Below are 16,884 nucleotides of genomic sequence, written 5' to 3'. Positions count from 1 at the left end.
ATGCAGGAACACCAAGACAAATTTAACTGTAGTTTACAGCATTGCACAATATCCAAATATGTGCTGCATAAAGGTCACACATGAACATATCAGTGTTTCAATTTGTATTCCTAGATTAACTACATTTTAGTAGAACTTCATCGGCTTCAAAGCTTTGCAACATCCTGAAGCTGTGAAATGTTACATAATGGGGTGGCACGGTGGTTAGCACTGCACCAGGGATCCAGGTTCAATTCCAGCCTCGGCTGACTATGTGGAGTTTGCATATTTTCCCCATGTCTGCGTGGGTTTCTTCCGGGTGCTCCAGTTTCCTCCCACAATCCAAAGATGTGCAGATTAGGTGAATTGGCCATGCTAAATTGTTCCATAGTATTCAGGGATGTGCCGGTTAGGTGCATTAGTTGGGGGTAAATGTTGGGGGAATGGGTCTTTGGTGGGTCAGTGTGGACCTGTTAGGCCAAAGGGCCTGTTTCTACGCTGGAGGGATTAAAATTAAAAACAAAATTTTAATTCTAATGATGCAAGTCATTTTTTAATACAAGTTGGCGGTGAACATAATGAATTTATTGCCATTTCACTGCTTGATTTACACCGAAACAAGATATACTCAGGTTATTATGGGAGTGTTTCTGTTCTTGTTTGAACATTGCTGCAACACTTGTCATTTTGAAATGGTCCAAGATATTTCCTGTTGAGATTTGCCAAGGTTGGCTCCTGTATCTTGGACAGCTGCTACCTGGAAATGGTGCTTCATCCACTTTGAAGTCCTCTAATCTTCTAATAACTGCTTACACATCTATCTTCTTTGCAAGACTTACCATGTTTGTGTCCTGAAAAATCTAACTGGCAAATCCAAACATTTACCTCTGATGAATAGTAATAAGAACAAATTATTCTGAAGTGCTGCCACTTTTGTGATAATCTCCTACTCCCTCGAGGGTTTAAAAAAAAAGCCCTTGAATTACTGCTAGACATGAGAAACTTGAAATCAATTTCAGAGGCTGAGTACAATTTAAAAAAAACACAACACATTCTGTTGGTACCTCAGTCAGCTAAGCTTAAGAGGAACATCATATCAATGGTCAAAATACAAGGGCAGTAAAGGTGGTGGGTCAGAGGCCAGGTCATGGGGGTGGGGGGGCTGGAGACTGGGACAACGTTGTGGGTAGGGGGAAAGAAATGGGGCCAGAGGAGCTAGGACCAGAAGCCACATGAAACAGGATGGGTGAGGAAGGGTAGGAAGCAAATTTGAGAGTGGGACCAGGGGGTAAGGCTGAGGGCAAAGCGTGAAGTGAGCATGCCAATGGTTACTGTGTGTGAGCGAGAGACACACAGAGAGAGAGAGGGGAAGAAGAAGCAACAGAAGGGGAGAGTACAGTTTTACATCTATCAACAAAATTATGATGTATTGTATGAAAATTACTATTGGAATGAACATTCTCAACTGAATAATCTAATGCTGGACAATTTTATTCCATAAAAAAATTGTGTTTAATCACATCTCAAAGCATCTCTCAGAATGAATTACTTGTGATGTAAAACCTGTGTTAGAGACAATCATGAAATCATTTACCTGCAGTGTCTGCAGAAAGCAGTGATAGCTTTTTTGTGTTTAGAATTGCGTTAGTCCTTTTTTCAAAAACGCAATTGTTGCTTATGCCTGTTAATTCATGTCAATTTAAATGCTGCAGTGTCTTGAAATTAGTGCTTTGCTTGTGTGTTGTGGTTTTAAGTTATATAGCCACAATGCTTATTGAGGATATTGCTGAATTCTTCAAATTCTATTTATGTGGGCTCAGACCCCATTACGTCAACGTAAATACAGAAGTAACGTCACTTTGTGATTGCATCACCTAATAAAGGAGTCAATGAGAATGCAAAAGGGACCCTCGAAAATCAAACAAAAAGCTCTCATTAAAATCTCAAAGCACAAAGATACTTAGTCCGAGCCAGAGTTCGGTTAGGGATGTTCCAAAGACCATCACCACCTTTGTGTACAGTACGGAAGAGAAATCTTCCGAAATACACAATCTAATGCTTCCTACTGGAAAGAATCCACAAGTGGGAATTAGGAGAGTGTGACAGCATGTGCAGACAATGAGAGCGTGTGAGAGTATTTAAAATTTCTAATGTGTTAATGCTAAATTCCTTAAATTACTGCAAGTTCAAGAGTTATTATTGAAACTCCAGCATCAAAGTTCAAATTTGCACAGGATAAAATACTTAATATAAATTCCAAACATTGTGACAAACTAGTTTTACTTTGTTTATGAGTGTACAGAATTAATCAAGAAAGTAAATCCTGAAATACTGAACAATGCCTTGCTTTCCAAATAAAGTTAGGACACACTGTTATGCAGTATGCATGGATTAAAAACTATGGATGTAAATTTGCTCGCTGAGCTGAAAGGTTTGTTTTCAGACATGTCGCTACCATACGAGATAACATCATCAGTGAGCCTCCGGTGAAGCACTGATGGGATGGCTTGCTTTTTATTTATATGCTTAGGTTTCTTTGGGTTGGTGATGTCATTTCTTGTGGTGATGTCATATCCTGTTCTTTTTCTCAGGGGGTGGTAAATGGGATCCAAGTCAGTGTGTTTGTTGATAGAGTTCTGGTTGGAGTGCCATACTTCTGGGAATGCTCATGCGTGTCTCTGTTGGCTTGTCCGAGGATGGATGTGTTGTCCCAGTCGAAGTGGTGTCCTTCCTCATTTGTATGTAAGGTTACTAGTGAGAGTGGGTCATTTCTTTTTGTGGCAAGTTTTTTGCCTTTTTGTCCAACGTAGTGTTTGTTACAGTTATTGCAAGGTATTTGTAAACGACATTAGTTTTGTTTGTTGTCTGTATAGGGTTTTTCAAGTTCAATAGCTGCTGTTTTAGTGTGTTGGTGGGTTTGTGGGCTATCATGATGCCAAGAGGTCAGAGTAGTCTGGCAGTCATTCCCAAGATGTCGTCTTTGATGTAGGGGACAGTGGCTAGGGCTTCTGGACATGTTTTGTTTGCTTGTTTGAGTTTGTTGCTGAGAAATCGGCATTTTAAATCAAAGACATTATATTGAGAAAGCGAACGCACAACTTGCAGATATTAACACTTACTAACAATTGGCAATAGACCCAACCCCACAACTAGAGAACCGTATCACACCCCTACTCAAAAAACTACAGAAATCTGGAGATGTAAATAAGACTGACTTCCAAAAAATGAAACCATGCTTCTACGGTTTAGCCTAAATTCACAAAGCAGGACCACTCCCTCAGACCCATAGTCTCGTTACCTGGAACACCAACTTACAGATTGGCCAAGGAGCTACACCAAAGATTAAAACACTTAGTAGCGGAGTCACACTATTCCATTCACTCCACCCAAGAATTCCTGAAGACCAAAGATACCAAGATAGAAGAGAATAAAACAATGGTCTCCTTTGATGTAACAGCCCTGTTCACATCCATCAACATCAACCTGGACAAGAAAACACTGACTACACTATTAGAAGAACCATAGACCAAACACCACCAACTTCATCAGCAAGGACAATATAGTCAAGCTAGTGGATCTATGCCTTACCACTCCTTCACCTTCAACAAGAAAACCTACAGACAAACCAATGGAACACTCATGGGATCTCCGATATCAGGGTTCTTAGCAGAAACGGTAATGCAGAGACTCAAACAAATAGCTCTGCCGATCATCAACCCAAATCTTGGGTCCACAACGTGGATCACACCTTTGTCATCACTAAACGAAACAAATTAGAGGAAACCTTCAAGACCATCAATAATACCTTTACCAACATAAAATCCACTAAAGAGGGGGAAAACAACAACAAACTGCCATTCCTAGATGTCACAGTAGAGCAAACAGCCAATGGGGAACTTCAAACCAGCGCGTACAGGCAAACAACACATACAGTCCAAATACTTAACTACAGAAGCAATCATCCCAACACCCACAAACGAAGCTGCATTAGAACATTATTACAACGAGCCACCACACACTGCAGCACAGAGGAAAATACAGTGTATTCAAAATGAACGGATATCCAATGAACACAGTCCACCGATTTCTCAGCAACAAAGCCAAACAGACAAAACACGTCCAGAAACCCTAGCCACTCTCGCCTACACCAAAGACATCTTGGAAAAGACTGCCAGACTACTCAGATCTCTTGGCATCATGGTCGCCCACAAACCCACCAATACACTAAAACAGCAGCAAATGATTTTGAAAAATCCTATACAAACAACAAGCAAAACTAATGTCATTTACAAAATACCGTGCAAGAACTGTAACAAACACTACATTGGACAAACAGGCAGAAAACTAGCCACCAGGATACATGAACATCAACTAGCCAAAAAAAGACATGACCCACTCTCACTAGTGTCCTTATGTACAAATGAGGAAGGATATCACTTTGACTGGGACACATCCATCTGAGGAAAAGCCAAACAGAAACATGCATGAGAATTCCCAGAAGCGGAACTCTAGCAACAATTAGAGATGTAGTGGACAGCGAAGAGGGTTACCTCAGATTACAACAGGATCTTGACCAAATGAGCCAATGGGCTGAGAAGCGGCAGATGGAGTTTAATTCAGATAAATATGAGGTGCTGCATTTTGGGAAAGCAAATCTTAGCAGGACTTATACATTTAATAGTAAGGTCCTAGGGAGTGTTGCTGAAAAAAGAGACCTTGGAGTGCAGGTTCATAGCTCCTTGAAAGTGGTGTCGCAGGTAGATAGGATAGTGAAGAAGGCATTTGGTATGCTTTCTTTTATTGGTCAGAGTATTGAGTACAGGAGTTGGGAGGTCATGTTGCAGCTGTACAGGACATTGGTCAGGCCACTTTTGGAATATTGCATGCAATTCTGGTCTCCTTCCTGTCGGAAAGATGTTGTGAAACTTGAAAGAGTTCAGAAATAATTTACAAGGATGTTGCCAGGGTTGGAGGATTTGAGCTATAGGGAGAGGCTGAACAGGCTGGAGCTGTTTTGCCTGGAGTGTCGGAGGCGGAGAGGTGACCTTATAGAGGTTTATAAAATTATGAGGGGCATGAATAGGGTAAACAGGCAATGTCTCTTCCCTGGGGTTGTGGAGTCCAGAACTAGAGGGCATAGGTTTAGAGTGAGAGGGGAAAGATATAAAAGAGACCTAAAAGGCAACGTTTTCATGCAGAGGGTGGTACATGCATGGAATGAGCTGCCAGAGGAAGTGGTGGAGGCTGGTACAATTGCAACATTTAAGAGGCATTTGGATGGGTATATGAATAGGAAGGGTTTGGAGGGATATGGGCCGGGTGCTGGCAGGTGGGACTAGATTGGATTGGGATATCTGGTCGGCACGGACAGGTTGGACTGAAAGTTCTGTTTCCATGCTGTACATCTCTATGACTTGGATGCCATTTACCAGCCCCTGAGAAAAAGAACAGGAAATGACATCACCACAGCAAATGACATCACCAATCCAAGCAAACCTAAACACATTATTATAAAGCGGGCCATATCACCAGTGCTTCATCCAGAGGCTCACTGATGATGTTACCTAGAATGGTGATGAAAATCTGAAAACAAACCTTCCAGCTCAGTGAGCAAACCTACATCCTATTAAGGACCCTTTGAAGCCTATACCAAAGATTTCCACCTGAAAACTGTCCGACAGCAAAGTTACATTTTTATAACAACATAATTAACATATTATTTATTTATTAAACAAACAGATGCTCAGACAGTGGCAGTAAAGAATGGTATTTGCCGAGATTGGGATGAGCATTACTAGGAGAAAGTGAGGACTGCAGATGCTGGAGATCAGAGCTGAAAATGTGTTGCTAGAAAAGCGCAGCAGGTCAGGCAGCATCAAAGGAGCAGGAGAATCAACGTTTCGGGCATGAGCCCTTCTTCAGGAATGAGGAAAGTGTGCCAAGCAGGCTAAGATAAAAGGTAGGGAGGAGGGACTTGGGAGACACCCCTCCCCCAACTCCCTCCTCCCTACCTTTTATCTTAGCCTGCTTGGCACACTTTCCTCATTCCTGAAGAAGGGCTCATGCCCGAAACGTCGATTCTCCTGCTCCTTGGATGCTGCCTGACCTCCATGAGCATTACTAGCACATGGACCTAGATATCCCATGAGCTGGTTCTCAGCAGTAACTCCCAGAGGCAGCCAAGGTGAGTCCTGTTGGATAAATCAGACTCCCAGTTAAATCTCCCACTTCAAATTAAAGTCCTGTAACATTGAAGCTGCATCAAAAAAGCTAAATTTTTCTTTTGTGCAAAGCATCACTTTGTCTTCTTAACAAGCTGTAAAACTTAGATCTCTCTAAAACCTAAATACCACCAGCACCCTGCTCACATGCCAAAGATAAGGGCAGATCCTCTGAGTGATCTTTCTCTCCTTTTTATGTTCGGAAGTGCTATCACACACCGAATCACCATGAAATTTTTTTTTATTTTTAACAAGTAACCACTACCAGTAGATCACTCATGTAGGTAAAAACAATGACTGCAGATGCTGAAAACCAAATACTGGATTAGTGGTGCTGGAAGAGCACAGCAGTTCAGGCAGCATCCAACGAGCAGCGAAATCAACGTTTCGGGCAAAAGCCCTTCATCAGGAATAAAGGCAGTGAGCCTGCAGCGTGGAGAGATAAGCTAGAGGAGGGTGGGGGTGGGGAGAGAGTAGCATAGAGTACAATGGGTGAGTGGGGGAGGAGATGAAGGTGATAGGTCAAGGAGGAGAGGGTGGAGTGGATAGGTGGAAAAGAAGATAGGCAGGTCGGACAAGTCAAGGAGACAGTAAGTGAGCTGGAAGTTTGAAACTAGGATGAGGTGGGGGAAGGGGAAATGAGGAAGCTGTTGAAGTCCACATTGATGCCCTGGGGTTGAAGTGTTCCGAGGCGGAAGATGAGGCGTTCTTCCTCCAGGCGTCTGGTGGTGAGGGAGCGGCGGTGAAGGAGGCCCAGGACCTCCATGTCCTCGGCAGAGTGGGAGGGGGAGTTGAAATGTTGGGCCACGGGGCGGTTTGGTTGATTGGTGCGGGTGTCTCGGAAATGTTCCCTAAAGCGCTCTGCTAGGAGGCGCCCAGTCTCCCCAATGTAGAGGAGACCACATCGGGAGCAACGGATACAATAAATGATATTGGTGGCCAATTAGGTATTCACATACAAAGTCCATAACAGGCAATGCAAAGTGATCCTTTGCTCACATTTAGCCTGCTAATGCATTCACCTGCGCCATTTCGGCTCTCTGTCTCATCTTTCTTCAGCTTGAATTACGTTGCTCTGAATGCACTACCACCACCTTGACTGCTAGCAAGATTCACAGAATCATCTCTAAGTCAAACACATGGTTTACCAGGAGATCTGCACAATATTCCCCTTTCTCTATAAACCTGGGCTTTCAAAGATGAAGCACGGCCACAAATGCCCTTCAGTCTACGCTACGTTATCTTACTCAAAAAACTTGGAGAAAATACTGAAGTTGCATTCAAAATGCAGACTATCTGCTCTCTTGATCAAACAGGAAATGCAATTCATTATGGTAGCGCCCAGAAAAAGACTGAACAGTGCAATAGAGAGGAAATCATTATGTTAAAGAGTTAACCTCTTCTCATTGCTTTATCTCCCACTGTCTAAAACACCTGGTATGGGTGTGTTAACACAGAGTGTAAACTCAAAAGCACAGATCAATGTGCTTACAGTTTACTTCTAGGTTTGCTGAACAGAGGCAGGGCTGACCAAAAATAAAGTTAAGATCTTCATGATGGACTCATTGTAAATAGATCTGACAGTGAGAAAAATTAGGTGGATTACTTTGCAGTTGAGCCTGTGAAACTACACATTTGTATTCATTCAAGTGGGCCTTTTATACAGTTGAATATACTCAGTTTACATAGCATTGAGTTCATAAGACTTGTATAACATTGTACCCACTTCAACTTGAAAACCAAACTCACTAAAGAAACATTTTATGGTCGATTCAGCAATTCTGCAGTGAACAAACTACTTTTCGAACAATGCAAGCTTCCCACAATGTCTCAACGAGTCTTACTGGTAAGTAGCTGAGCCAAACAGATCAGTTTGAAACCTTCCTTAATTCCATATTTCCGCTGGGTCAACTGGAACAGTGGAGGGCTGAAGGTGGCCTCAGCCACTTTGAGTGAGGGTGGGAAAAGTAATGGCTCACATTGCTACAACTTCAGTGAACCTGGATTCAAAGAGAATATGAGGGTCTCTTGAGACAATTAACCTGAACTTCTTACATTCACAAGGATGAGGCACCACTTGGCATTACATTTCTGGGTGTGTATTCCAAATTTTGTTTCTTCTCTCCCAAAATATATTGCTTCACACTTCATTTTACCTGTTTGCCCATTTGCTGGCCTGACTCCTCTAGAAGTCTTCCGCCGTTTCTAAAGTTTGCCAAAACCCTCTCTCTTCCATTAATGGTAAATTTCAACACACACGTATGTGTTAGTGAGCACCAGAAGTAAATTTCAACTTGACACTCCTAACAGCCATTTAGATCCAATATCAATTGTTAGTGCACAGAATTTCTCATCCTTCTCCAATTGAAGCAACCCTATAACTCACCTTTTTCATCTTTAACCAACATTCTATGTAGGCTGGTACATTTCCTACTACAATATACCATATATGTTTTTCACTTGTTACAAAGAGTCAACATCCAAATTCATAGTGCTATGAGCCTGTGAAACGCCACATCTCATTAAATCTAACTCTTTTCCGAGTTAGGTGTCAATAAAAATCAAAAAGTACAAGGTAGAACATTAAAACGTGCTATAAAAATGGGTAGTATTCTCCCTCTACTCTTTCATTCCCCCATCCTCCTCCCGAATATTCAGCAAAGTTTTTCAATGAGTGCCTGAATAGTATATATTTGATTCCAGTTGTATGGTGAATTAATTATTTTTATCAAGGTTGCTGATAAAGAGAGTAATAAATGATATCCATGTCCCTGGAAAGATAAGGCCCAAAAAACCGTAGCCAGGAATTTTTCTTCTCAATACTCCCCAGGACTTGTGTGCTGGAAGATTACAAGTGGAGTTTGAGTGAGAACAGTATGAAGCGCATCACAAATGTTCCCCCTTCAGATGGAACACCAATGCTGAGTGGAGAGGCTCCTGTGAATGATGGGTATTTGGGTAACAATGAAAAACTATCAATATGTTTGCAACCAAACCCTAATGGATTTTCAAAACTTGTACCAAACTATAGTGCAAGGGTACACAATCTAGCATACGAAAACACCACTGAATATTAATAACAATACATTATAATGGACTGAACTATAATTAATCTGTCATGCCATTTTATTGCCCAAATATTATTGGTGAACTTTATGAAGGTTGCATGTTTTCCTAATGCAAAGATACACAAATGCAAGTTTGTAAAATCACCACAATGTTTCTGATTAAAGGGGTGTGTTAAGATTTGATATTCTTACCAATTGCCCACATCACGGTATCAAAAGACTCTCGTTCTTCCACATTCGACTCCAGATTTTTCCAAATAACCTGCAGTTTTCCACTGTCCAGTTTTTCTATTTTGATTGGAATACATTTCCAAAAGATTCTGGTGCCATAAGATGCCATATGGTCTGTCACCAAATGGGCCATTTGCTACATTAAAAGAAAATGAGAAGTAAGTTAATTTGCAACCGCACATTGTCAGGCAATATTTATATGAGCTATCTCGGAAGAAAGTTGAATTTTTCAGTTTTAGCCTTTATTTTCTGAGCAGTGGCAATCACTCACAGATTACCCCTCCGATCCTCCGTATGTACATAATGAAAGAGCTCCCCATTTCTGACAGGAGATTCCCATCAGGGCAGAGCTGTGTTTTCATTCTGATATGCTCCTCATAGTGCTGAATAGACGAGGGAACTCAAGAATGCACAGTGAAACAAATAAATTTTAGATGGAACATTTTATATAGCTTTATCTTAGCAAAATAGTACTATATAAAACACAGTGTTACTCGAAACAAAAATTGCTGGAGGTCACAGCAGGTCAGACAGCATCCGTGGAGAAAGAGCAAGCTAATGTTGAGTCCAGATGACTCACTGGTAGCACGGTGGCTCATTGCTTAGCACTGCTGCCTCACAGCACCAGGGACCCAGGTTCGATTCCAGCCGCAGGTGACCGTCTGTGTGGAGTTTGCACATGCTCCCAGTGTTTGTGTGGGTTTCCTCCGGTTTCCTCCCACAGTCCAAGGATGTGCAGATTAGGTAAACTGGCCATGTTGAATTGCCCATAATGTTCAATGATGCACAGATTAGATGCATTAGTCAGGGTAATTGTAGAATAATAGGGTAGGAAAGTGGGTCTGGGTGGGATACTCTTCAGAGTGGACTTGTAGGACAAATTGGCCTGTTTTGACTCTGTAGGGAATCTATGATTCATCACAGCTGACATGAAATGAGGAGGGGGGAGCATTTATGCAATAGTGGGAGCGTGGAGTGCTGGGGAGAAAGGGTGTTGATAGAGCAGATCAAGTGATTGGAATGTGAGAAGGGCAGAACAGTGGTGTGTCTAATTGCCAAAGTGGAAAGATCAGACAGTCCTACTGGAATGGGGGGAGGGGAGAGAGGACATGGTGACAGAGAATACAACAAGTAAAGCTAAAAGGGGAGGAATGGAAATTGGCTCACAATTTGAAGGTGCTGAACTCAATATCACATCTAGAAGGTTGTAAATTGTCTAATCTAAAGATGCAATGTTGTTCCTCCAGTTTGTGATATGATTTGATGGACCATTGCAGCATGCCAAGGACGGACAAGCTGGTGTGCAAGCAGGACGCGGTGTTAAAATGACTGGCTATGGGGAGGTCGGAGTTGTGCTTGCAAACAGACTGGAGGTGTTCTGCAAAGTGGTCACCCAGGCTGCATTTGGTTTCTTCAATGTAGAGGCGGTCACATTGGGTGCTCTTGCTCCTATAAAACGATGCATTTCCAACTTACTGCAATCAATGACGTGAAAGATCTGTTCGGACATTTAAAAATATATTATGGATGTATGAGGGACAACAAGGACATCGTGGAGCTTAGATGCAAATAAACAATCAGGTTACATTCTTGTAGTTGATATTACCCAAATAATTTTGAAGATTTTATTTAAATGATCGACCATTCAGCAATCTTCATTAAATATATCTGTTCTTGTGCCTCATTGTGTAGAATAATTGCTCTGTCATTGCATTAAAGGGAGGCAGTAATTTTACTAACTGCTGCATAGTCTCTGCTCTCTAACAGAGCTTCTAAACCCATACTCTCACCTTTACAAAACCTATGTAAGATTGCCCAAAACACATACTCATTTCCTGTCAAAGTACCCAAAGTATCTTTGTCCTTGATTACATACACTGGTTACCAATCTGCCAAAACCTCATTTTAAATTCTTACCTTGGTATTTCAAACCTCTACTGGCCTTGCCTCACCTTATATCTGCAACCTCCTCAAACTCATCATTCCTCACCCTCCAAATCCTCCATTCCTCTTCTGCATCATTCTGCCTTTTGTCCCAGCAGGTCCAACCATGCCATGACCTAACTGGGCCTCACACCACATTCAAATTCTCTCCCTTAAACCCATCCAATTCTATCATCTCTAAGACCATCCTTAAATCCGACCTCTTCGATCAAGTTTGTGTTCTTCCATTCGAAAGAGCATTAAATAAGTACTCATATTAAGCTGCTCCTATGTCAAGTCTACAGGTACAATATTTCTAAGTGAAAACAGACTCCACAAAGAAGTCTTTAAAGAATATCATTATATCACAGAAAATATAAAACAGCCTCTGTATTTCACTTCATGAATCCAGACAACTTCAAAGAACAATCTGTTAATGAAAAATCAAACCAATTTAATAGTTAAATATAGAAATATTCCTTATCAGACCTGGTCAAAGCCACGGAGAGGAATGCTTCGCACCATGATCGAAGTGTCCAAACCAACACCTGTTAAAAATCCAGCACATTCCAAGGCCACATCTAATGAAGTATCAGGTTAAGGATCCAAACACTAATGCACTATGCATGGAGTTTTAAAAACTGCTTTTATCAAACCTGGTGATTGACATTAGATATGGTTCATCAACATGAAATTATGTTTAGTATCCTTTAAAGCATTTCAATGATGGGTAAAATTATTAAGAGTATATAACTTTATATTCATGATGAATAAAAGGCCCAAAATGTAAACTCTCCTGCTCCTCAGATGCTGCCTCACCTGTTGTGCTTTTCCAGCACTCCACTCTTGACTTTGATCTTCAGCATCTGCAGTCCTTATAATCTTATAGGCAGCCTCACAATTGCGAATGAATTCCGTTCCAGAATCTGTTCGCAAGTCAATTTATACCCCGGTCAGAATGCAATGCAGGACAATGTAAAGCAGCCATTCTTAAGGACAGAAAATGATTGCATGTCAGGTCTTTAAAATTATACTTCTGTACAGGATCGTAAGTACAAGCATTTATTAAGGGAGACACCCCTTGTATTATTAGTCTATTAATGGTTTTCCAAAGAAGGATACAGCTTGCACCAATGACCAACCTATAAAGAGAAGGGAAAAAATATTAAAGTGAGAAATGTAATTTTTTTTTTGGTGCTACACTTGTTTTTCCTTTCAACCCCAGCAACCCATACACTGTTTTGTAAAATATACTGAATGGGAAACAGTACTGAGTGCTGGTGTCTGTCAATCTCAGGCATGTGCCAGCTCTTGAGAAGAGCTCAAGACCAGGGGAGGAAGGGCCATTCACTGCTGCAGGTTTGATAAAGTTTACCATTGGATTGGATTGTAATCGACAAATGCAGAAGTACAAGTCATCTCCCAAAGCCTGTAGCCACTGATTGGCAACAAGTAATGTAGCTTAATATATTGTTCTTTGATAGAACAATTAGGACACTGACACACACACACCTCTGATTGCTGCAGGAATTTCTTATGCAATGTCCCAAACCATCTTCAGCTGCTTCAGCCATGTCCTTCCCACCATCATAAGGTCAGAGATGGGGGTGATCGCGAAAGGTGCGCAATGTTGAGTACCATTTGTGACTCGGCAAGTACCGAAGCAAGACCAGGACAATATCCAGGCTTGGACTCATAGTGCCAAAAACATTCGTGGCCCACAAGTGCCATACAATGACCAGCACCAACAAGAGAGAATTCATCCATTGTCCCTTGACATTCGACAATATTACCATTATTGAGTGGCCCACAATCAACATTGACCAAACCTGAACTCAATTAGCCATATATATAGTGTGGCTAAAAAGACCAAATTAAAGGCCGGGAATCTGGCCTTTAAGTTACTTCCTCAGGCCAGAAAACCTGCTCACCATTTACAAACTACAAATCAGAAGTGTGGGGAAATACTTTCCACTTGTCTGGATGAATGCAGTACTTCAGAAGCTCAACACCACTCAGCGTAAGGCTGCTACCTTCATTGGCACCTCAATTAACACCTTCAATATTCATTCCCATCCCTCACCGAGGCATTGTTGCAGCTCTAGACGCTCTGCAAAACTCACCAACATACTTGCATTGCACCTTCCAAGTTTGTGACCTCTACAATTAGAGGACAAGGACAGAAAATAGATGGGAATACCACTGCCTACAAGTTTTCCACCGAGCTACACTTTATCCTGACTTGGAGTTGTACAGCATTCCTTCACTGTCACTGGGTCAAAATCCTTAAACTCCGTCCCTGGGCTTGAGGCAGTGGGAAGGATACAAATCATCCTACTTAACAGTAGCCAAACTACCAGCGGAGGACCAGAGATGGCCTACCCCACATGACAAGGGTAGTACTTCTTCAGCATGTGGTGGGAATGAAAGGAAAAAAAATGTCAACTGTGTTTACTGCAACAAGTGGATTCCAATGTGATTAACTTCTTGGTCATTTGGTAGCTTTATTCAGCCCAAATTAGTTTCCATCTGGCCAATACCGAGGAATGTTTACAGGGCAGTCTTCCATTTAAAACTCAGCCAAACTTCCTACAAAATGCAATCAAACCAAGTGAGATTCAGAGAGGTTAGCTATGATGCCTGTTCTCTAATCAGCTGATCTGGTCGTTCATGGCCTGTGACTATAATAAAATTAGGTGTCTAGATCTCTTTAAAGCATCAGTGTGGTTCCATCCTGATGGTATATGCATATTCTGAGGAATGTGGCAAGTGAAGGTTTGTCACACTATCCACCAACATTACGTATTCGCAGAATGGAAAACTTTACTGAGAATATATTATGGCATGGAGATGCCAGAGTTGGACTGGGTTGGACAAGGTCAAAAATCAATGACACCAGGTTACAATCCAACAGGTTTATTTGAGATTGCAAACTTTTGGAGCTCCGCTCTTTCTCCCAAACGCCTACAATTTCAAGTAAACCTGTTGAACTATAACCTGATGTCATTTCATTTTTGACCTTGTGAATATATTAGGTTAAGAGAGACTCCAATGTTTTCCCCCAGTGTGTCATATTCCAATAAGCAAAGGTTAAACATAAGAAAACTGTAACCTTTTCCGTCAACAAAAAGCAGTTCGGGTGTTCAGTTTAAAGTCGAACAATATCTCTTAGTGCTGTGGAAGGGTGTGCGTGCCTTGGTTATGAACAATTCACATGAATCAGACTTAAACCTATGATCTTATGAATCCAATTGCAGTACAACTCAGCTCCAAGTCTGTAGTTCTGTGATATAGCTTTTTTCTGCAGAGGAATAAATGAAAGCACATTCTTTTTTAAAGGTCATAATACAAGTGGTAAAATACTTCTGAAAATACAGTAAAAGCTACAAAGGGCAAAAAAAACTTTTGCTGTCTGTGTGGTCCACACAAAATTAAGCTTCAAGATATTTGAAGGATGAGGCGATGGTGGAATGGACAATTCTAATGACAAGACTAATCCCTTTAGGAATTAACAACACAATACAGCTAAAAATGCAATACATATTGCAGAAGACTACCAGTATTTAATGTTACTGCCCCAACGGCTACATCATTGGTGTTAAGTCCACAATGAGCTGTACACAATAGGAATTTGCCTTGGGCTGCTATCCAGAATATTATAGGTCACTCATGCATAAGCAGTTGAAGCTTCCAATACCCTATTAGTGGATATCAATGTTTCTATTATCCAGCTGGTTTATCTGAAAGGTGATCTGTTGGATACAGATACACAGATCTTCAAGGCAGTATATTTATTTTACTGAATACATAGCATTTAATTGCATTCTTCATAATCAGTCCCTCAACCTCCTGTACAACTCTATTAATTCATTGTGGACAATTATTTGCATTAGCAGTTATCATGTTACTTATCTTTTTTTAAAAATAAATACAGTAGCTACAAAAAGCAGCTCAGATGCTAGGAATACTGCAGTGAGTAACACACCATTTGCGTCCCTGGTGCCTGGTCTGCTATCTACAAGGCACAGTCAGGAGTGTGTAGATATAGTGACCAGAAGCTCAGTTGAAAAGATGGATTGACTGTCTTTGTTTTGAAGGTGGAACTGTATGAGATGGTTCCATTTTGCCGAACAGTTATATTCATGTCAGAAACTACCAGTCAACGATTGTCTCCACCCAAAGAGAATGTGGATGTTGTTGGCTGTATTGACCAACCCTGATTGCATTGGAGGCATTGAGTGGCTTTCTCGAAGTTTTAGACTTGCACAATGCTGTTCAGAAGGGAATCCCAGGGCTTTGACCCAGGGACAGTGATGGAATAGTCATGTCTTTTCAAGTCAGGTTGATGTGCAGCTTGCATGTGGTAGTCTTTCCAGCATCTGTTGGCCTTGTACTTCTAGGTGCTGAAGGTTGTGGGTCCGAAAGGTACTGTTGACAGAGCCATAGTGAGTTAGTACATCTAATTTTGTAAATGCTAAATATTGCCACCACTTTGTGCCAGAAATGAAAGAAGTGAATGCTGAATGGGGTGTGGATCGAGAGGGATGTTTGTTCAGGCAGGTGTCAAGCTTCTTAAGTATTATTGCAGCCATACACATCCAAATAAATGGACAGTATATCTACACACTCCTGACTGTGCCTTGTAGATAGCAGACCAGGCACCAGGGACACAAATGGTGTGTTACTCACTGCAGTATTCCTAGCATCTGAGCTGCTTTTTGTAGCTACTGTATTTATAGGACTGGTCCAGTTAAGATTCTAGGTAATGGTAACCCCCAGTATATTGATAGTGTGGTAATCAGCAATGGTAATATAACTGAATATCAAGGAGATTATAGTCAGATTCTCTTTGGGTGGAGACAATCGTTGACTGGTAGTTTCTGACATGAATATAACTGTTAGGCAAAATGGAACCATCTCATACAGTTACACCTTCAAAACAAAGACAGTCAATCCATCTTTTCAACTCAGCTTCTGGTAACTTTTCATATTCTCCACCCAAATGCCAACTTGTAAAGCAACTTGACATATTTTGCTTGTGTTAAAGGCATTATATATAAACACACTGGTCCCCCAAAGCTCCAGTGCAGTGTGAACCTGGTCATTAGCCAATTTATAAACTTGACCTTCCACCAACGCCTTGCACTGAAAGCAGGGGGATTGGAGCTTCTGTACCCGTGAAAGATTCAACACGTGAATAAATTGTTACAAACAGGTAAGGCACAGCCCACAATCCTGGCCTTGGGAACATGTTTTGAATTCAGCATGTACCAGACACAGGGTGCAACCTTGGGCAACATGCGGCAAGATGATTTATCAATTTTCAGCCATTTTGACAGAGGTGTCCTTTTCTGCATCATTTCAGGATGATCCATTTTTCAAAAAGGAAAAGGACTCTTAGTTCTGACATCTCAAAATCAGAGACGTTGCAATCTTATAATTCCAGTAACTTTCACAAAGTA

The 16,884-nt window shown here is 41.3% G+C and overlaps 1 protein-coding gene across 2 annotated transcripts in view; it reads right to left on the bottom strand.

Moving 5' to 3' along the window:
* The window catches only part of txnrd2.2 (thioredoxin reductase 2, tandem duplicate 2), an 84,357-nt gene that overhangs the window by 26,754 nt on the left and 40,719 nt on the right, over positions 1 to 16,884 (bottom strand). For both annotated transcript variants that reach the window (XM_072587769.1, XM_072587770.1), the window contains 3 exons: positions 12,545 to 12,564; positions 11,912 to 12,003; positions 9,461 to 9,635 (listed from right to left, as the gene is read on the bottom strand). In XM_072587769.1, coding sequence (XP_072443870.1) covers positions 9,461 to 9,635; positions 11,912 to 12,003; positions 12,545 to 12,564 — 287 coding nt within the window. The remainder of the gene's footprint in view (positions 1 to 9,460; positions 9,636 to 11,911; positions 12,004 to 12,544; positions 12,565 to 16,884) is intronic.

The sequence above is a fragment of the Chiloscyllium punctatum genome, chromosome 17, assembly GCF_047496795.1.
Source record: "Chiloscyllium punctatum isolate Juve2018m chromosome 17, sChiPun1.3, whole genome shotgun sequence".
In the NCBI taxonomy this organism is placed as follows: domain Eukaryota; kingdom Metazoa; phylum Chordata; class Chondrichthyes; order Orectolobiformes; family Hemiscylliidae; genus Chiloscyllium; species Chiloscyllium punctatum.
Note: the sequence above shows the minus strand (reverse complement) of the source record. Positions and strands in the feature narration are given on the sequence as shown.